At 42.7% G+C, this 6,000-nt stretch overlaps 1 protein-coding gene across 3 annotated transcripts in view; it reads right to left on the minus strand.

Annotated features, from left to right (window-relative positions):
• The window catches only part of DOCK8 (dedicator of cytokinesis 8), an 89,938-nt gene extending 84,475 nt beyond the window's left edge, over nt 1-5,463 (minus strand). For all 3 annotated transcript variants that reach the window (XM_071425145.1, XM_071425146.1, XM_071425144.1), the window contains exon 1: nt 5,279-5,463. In XM_071425145.1, coding sequence (XP_071281246.1) covers nt 5,279-5,331 — 53 coding nt within the window. In that variant the 5' untranslated portion in view covers nt 5,332-5,463. The remainder of the gene's footprint in view (nt 1-5,278) is intronic.
• Nucleotides 5,464-6,000: the final 537 nt, after the last annotated feature.

Here is a 6,000-nt window from a genome sequence, read left to right on the forward strand (position 1 = left end):
GCCTTCTACAATGGAGTGACTACACCAGTGGACATGGGAAGAGCAACTGGTGTTACCCACCTGAATTTCTGTATGGTGCCCCAGTTTTCTTACTCCAAACTGGAGAGAGTCTTACTCCAATTGGATGGAGTCTTAGCTGGAAAAGGAACTAGCTTGAGAGCTTTCTTGCTTGAGCTCCGGTGAATGTGCAATGTCCAGAGAACAGAAATAAGTAATAAGAGATGTTCCTTGAGGGTAAGTGGAGGGAGTAATTCTATTTAATAACTTCCTTAATGACATACATGGTGGGACTGAGTGCACCATCCAGCTGAGTATTTCACTTGATTCACTTGATAGAAGGAATCTGTCCAGAGGGAAGGGACCCTGACAGATTTGAGAAGTGAGCTCATATGAACCTGATGAAGTTCAAAAAGGCCAAGTGCAAGGCATTGAACATGTTTAAGGCAAACACCAAGACCTGTGGTTGAGATTGAGAGATTAATTAATTGAGAACAGACATCCAGAGAAGGAACTGAGGGTACTGATGAATGAAAAGCTAGACATGACCCAGCCATGGGCACTCCCAGCCCAGAGAGCCACACGTGTCCTGGGCTGCATCCAGAGCAGGGTGGGCAGCAGGGCCAGGGAGGGGATTCTGCCCCTCTGCCCTGCCCTGCTGAGACCCCACCTGCAGGGCTGCATCAGCTCTGGGCTCCCAGCACAGGAAGGAAGCAGAACCCTTGGACTGAGTTCAGAGGAGAGCTGAAGCAGCATTCCTGTGAAGATGGAAGCCTGGAGAAGTTGGATTTGTTCAGCCTAGAGAAGAAAAGGCACTGGGAAGACCCAATATCAGTCTTCCAGTACCTAAAGGGGACCTGCAGGAACTACGGGGAAGGACTTTTTAAAAGAGCCTGTAGTGACAGAACAAGGGAGAAAGTGAATCCTCTCACTATAAAGTGAAAGAGAGAGGTTAGGCTGGATATTAAGAAGACATTTTTTACTGTGAAGGTGGTGACACATTGGAACAGTTTGTCTGGAGAAGCTGTGGATGCCCCATTGCTGGAAATGTTCTAGGCCAGGTTTGTTGGGGCTCTGAAGAGCCTGATTTGGTGAAAGATGTCTCTGCCAATAACAGGGGGTTTGGAACTACATGATCATTGTATGTCCCTTCCAATGCAAAACTTTTTAGGGATATAAGGTGCAAACCTGATTTGTATACCCTTGCATGTGAACTCCATGTAATTGGCCCAAGTTTTTAAAAGAATAATCTCATTTATTTTTGTGGAAGTCTTAGAAAAATGCCCATTTACTATAAATTGTTATCTTACATTGCTATACCGAACATATGAAATACATTCATCTTACTTGTTCTCTTTAATCTGTTACATTTAATATTCTGTGTACCAAATACAAAATAACTACCATTTCACACATGTATGCATGTATACACTAGATTTTTATATTAATTACATAAACCTATTGTACATACAAAAGACTGAGGTCCTCTCTGGACCTTCTTTTATGTATTTAAGAGTTTGAAAAGAAAAAGGAATGAAAATAAATAGCTTAGGGTATACAATGGAATCTGGTCAATGCTTTTAAATAATTAACATCTTATTATATCCATATAACAAGGGTTTTATTGAAATTCAATCCAAAGATGACAGCCTCAAACCCATGAAGGGGTTGCAGTGAACAGCAATCTACTCTCAGACTATATAGGAAATTAAGACAATTTTTGCTCTGTACTTGACTCTTCCACAACAGCCTCTGTCATTTAGGGTAAATTCTCATGAATGTTCAGACCTGACACACTGTACAATATATGATTTAAGCTGACCTTTTCATTTCAGGTAAAAAAAAAATATTTTCATCACTAATGTAAAATGGAATTCCTGGTACAATTGGAAATTTCAGACTTTTAATGTAAGCTCTTAAAAATTGAAATCTTTAGCTGTTTCCTTTAATATTGGTATCAAATGTTTCCTTTAATATTGGTAGTGTGAGTTTTTTATTCTTTAATATAAGTCTAGGCATGTAAACTCATCCTGAAGTACACATCTTAAAACTAGAACAGGAAAAGCTAAGTTTGTTGCCCAACTGGGCAATTTCAGGGACGAGGAAATGAAATTACAGAAATGAATGTTGAAAATTTCTTATGTAATACTTGTGAAATTCAGACAACAGCTGTCTGTAGAGGCAGTTGATGAGTATGCTTATTGGGTGAATTTTTAATTGCAAGAGACATACGACTGAAAGTTAGGTGACATGTTAGGGACCTGTATTACTGTTCTTGATAACCTATTGTTTTGTAATTTGTGTGTCGAAACGTTTTGAATGTAGAACATTGGTGGCCAGTGCACCAGCTAGGTGCTTGAAGCACAATTTTCTTCACTTGAAGTCAAAACAAATAATCACTACTGCGAGACCTATGTGAAAGATAAAACAATAAATTACACTAGCTAAACAAAAATAATAAAAGTAAAATATCTTTTCAGTTAATATTGTATTTATCCTAACACACTGCTGTGACAAACTGATTAAAATTCAGTTTTTCTGGTCTCTCAAACCTACACTGCTCACCTGGTACATATTAGAGCCCACACCTCTAGCAATGGTGAGTTGCTTTCCCCTCAGTGATTCACAAAATTATTTTTTAAGTTCCTTGATTCCTGGGTATAAATACTGTGGAAAGTAGACACATATGGCACAATCCAGATATCTTCTAATTGCCATCTTGAATTAAACTCAGCAAGGATGATCTGGCTTTTTGTGTCCCATGCTGATTTCTAGCTGCCTGATTTGAGGGACAGTAAAAATTTGTTTCTTCACTTCTACATAGGAAATGAACATCATTATTCATAAAACCTATCCTATTAAAGCAGAAGGAACTACTTACATTCATGCATTAAAAACCTATGTGCAAGTCTTTGCAGGATTAAAAAAGGCAGGAAGCAACAGGTTGGGGCAACAGACACCAGATGGGTGGAAGGAAGAATAAAGTGATAGGAAAACATGGTTACGTGGGCAGGTTGCATACAAGAGTTTGAAGGCATTTGAAGGCCTGTTTTTAAAGTTTGACCTAGCTTTAAACATGTCATGTAATAGCTGTTCCTGAAACATCTGCAACTTCAGCACTCATGAACTTGCACTAAATTTAAGTCATAATGAGACCACTAAGACATTTTGTATCATGTTATTGCTGATTTTTTACAGAACAGAGGTCACAGGTTGGTCCGATATCTGCCATGGCTCACCAAACACACCAGGGTACACCTTATGTTAGCAGCGAGGTGGCTGAAGTATAGGCAGAACAGAGCCTAAAATTCTGCTGGTCCTCATAAAAACAGTATATAGCTTACATAAATCACTGGCAAGAGAAAGAGTGAACAAAAAAGGGCAGAGTTTTGCATGCAAATTTGTAGTGAATGCAAAGTAATTATAGAGGCAATGTACTAACTCCTGAAAATGTTGCCTTGTCAGTAATGTTCAACTTTCAATACAAGTTGCATTTTGAAGAAGTCATGAACTCTGAAAAGAAGAAATAAAATTTTACAGCTGTAGATTAGCCTTTTGTGTACAGTCAAGAAACCTAACACACTAACCTATTATTCCTCTGATTTTTAAAATTACTTGAAAAAAATCCAAACTACCACATTAAAAATGCTTCTTGCAAAGATCTATCACTCTTCTGCCAGCAGTAAAAACTGCATTGGAGGCATGAAAAAAATGTTCTGCTGCTTTTGAAGAAAGGGAAACAAAATATGCTTCTAAAAACATCTACTATACTGATAAAAGAGAATAAAGTGTAAGTAGAAGAGAATATCCATGCCCACTCTTAAGCTGAAATCATATTCAGAATATTTTGATACTATATTTCAACATTTAACTTGCTATGAAATACTGACTATTTCACTACTGATTCAAAAGAAAAAGAAATTTTAAAAATTGTAACAGTAATTTAATTTCACAACAGTTCTTAAGAGCAAAACTTTGTGAACCTTGTTATTACTCTGCTACTTTGTAAGACTTTAGTCATAGAGATGAACAGTGACCATCACCAAAGCTAGGGAAAGCTGCCAAAAAGCTGACCCTAAAATAGGAAGAAAGAAAATAACTCAAAATCTGTAAACATCAGCTAGTTCAGATTTCTGTTTAAGCAAGTCTCCAAATGATCAGGAATTGTGGTCTGGTCCTCTCATGAGCTCCTCATCTGATGGCTTCTAAAAATGGTGCCTCACTTCTGTGAATATTCCACCATAAATTTAAAATAAATTCCCAAAGGATACAGAAAGGTATGCTGATGCATATTCTGCTATAAGAACGACACATCACAGAGGAGCTAATTTTATCCTCCCTGACTGCAAACCCCATGTCTTCCAACAAGTTGCTGAGGAGGCGGAGTTTCTCTGCATACTTTTCTCTCTGGCACAGAGACTTATCCTCAGTTTATATTACCATTATGCTATTTGTTCTTTTATGTGTCAGCAAACTCAGGTACCTGTTACTTACATCAACACCCTGGAAACAGTTTTTGCCTCAGATGACAAGACTCTTGAAAAGGAGGACTGTTTTTTCCTCTAACCTAACAATATGAAAATAATTGTCTTGGTTTCTTACTGCCACCACAGAGCACAGACAAACTAAGAGTCAGCACTTCCCTGGGAAAAGACACCAAAGTCTATCAGAGAGCAAGTTTAGTCTCAAGAGTATGGTGTTCCAACAGCTGAACTCTAATTTATTTGGTTTAGGGAGGGAATGTGGGAGATACATTTTCAGTCATCAGGAGACTTTTTTTTTCTCATAGACGAAAGAATGAAAAAAAAAATCCCAGGGATGTATGTCATCGCAGTATTGATGCCCTACATAAACTCCTCATTTGTCAGTAGTGCTAATTTAGAGGGACCAGGTAATTTTGCCATTTCTTGTGAAGGGGAACCCCCATCGGCAGCGAGCAGCCATTCCAAAGAGCTCGGGACTTCTTCGGACAGAACAGATGGGGAACGAACTCCTGGGGTGAGACTGGATGTCACCTTCCTGCCAGAGGGTACGGACCCACAGCCGGCTTTGTCTGAGCACCCTTCATCAGAGCAAACCTTACAGCAGAAGTGCAGCCCGGGTCCGCAGCTCCCGCAGCTCAGGAGCAGCGGGCGGAGCGGTGCCCGTCCAAGGCTGGCTAGCCCGGCTATCGGGAGCTGTCAGATTGCTCTCCGCCCCTGGGGTCTCCAGAGGAGGAGCCCTGCCGCCCTGCAGGCTGACTGGCGAGGGGTACTAGCCGGGTACGAGGAAAGCCGCTTACCTGTTGATTTTCAGGGCGAATGCCCTCCTGTCTGCGGCAGGTAGCGTCGCCATACGGGCGAGCAGCCGTGAATGTCGGCTGCCGACGAGGACCGAGAGTGGCTGTACGCACGAACGGCGGATTTATTTCATTTATTTGTTTTTCTTAATTGCGTGCTCCGGGCTAAAAACCCGACGATCCACTGACAGTTCTGGGTGGCAACTTCCGCATTTTACCTTCCTCACTGAAATTGGCCGGAGTGGGAGGGATCTGCCCTAGTGCACAGCAGGCTGCTCACCCTGCCCCGTGTTCCCCACCGCCGGCAGCGTCCAGCGCGGCGTCCCGGGCGTCCTGCGCCTTCCCGGCGGCTTCCACCAGCTGTCCTCCTCGGCCAGGGCGCCCACAGGCACTGGGGAGAGCAGGAATTCCCCTCCCTCTTTTACAGAGGCTAACCCCGAGCCCCCTGGGAGCATTCTGGGGGGAAGCAGAGGGGAAGGCAAGCGCTTAGGCACGGATAGGAACGGAAGGCACCGTGTACATCTATCTGAACGCGCACAGTTGCGGGAATCCGTGCGCATCCCTCACGACCCTTTTTCTTTTGGAAACCGCGGTGCGACTGTCAGACACCTCCGTCTCCGCCCCACCACACCCCACACACACATGCACACCCGCCGGGGGTCCGGCGCTGCCCTGCGGGGCCGGGCGGGGAAGCAGCGGGCACCGCCGCGCACCGCTGGCCACCG

This window comes from Agelaius tricolor, unplaced genomic scaffold, assembly GCF_023055355.1.
Source record: "Agelaius tricolor isolate 1412-34295 unplaced genomic scaffold, bAgeTri1.0.p SCAF_4, whole genome shotgun sequence".
Classification (NCBI taxonomy): Eukaryota; Metazoa; Chordata; class Aves; order Passeriformes; family Icteridae; genus Agelaius; species Agelaius tricolor.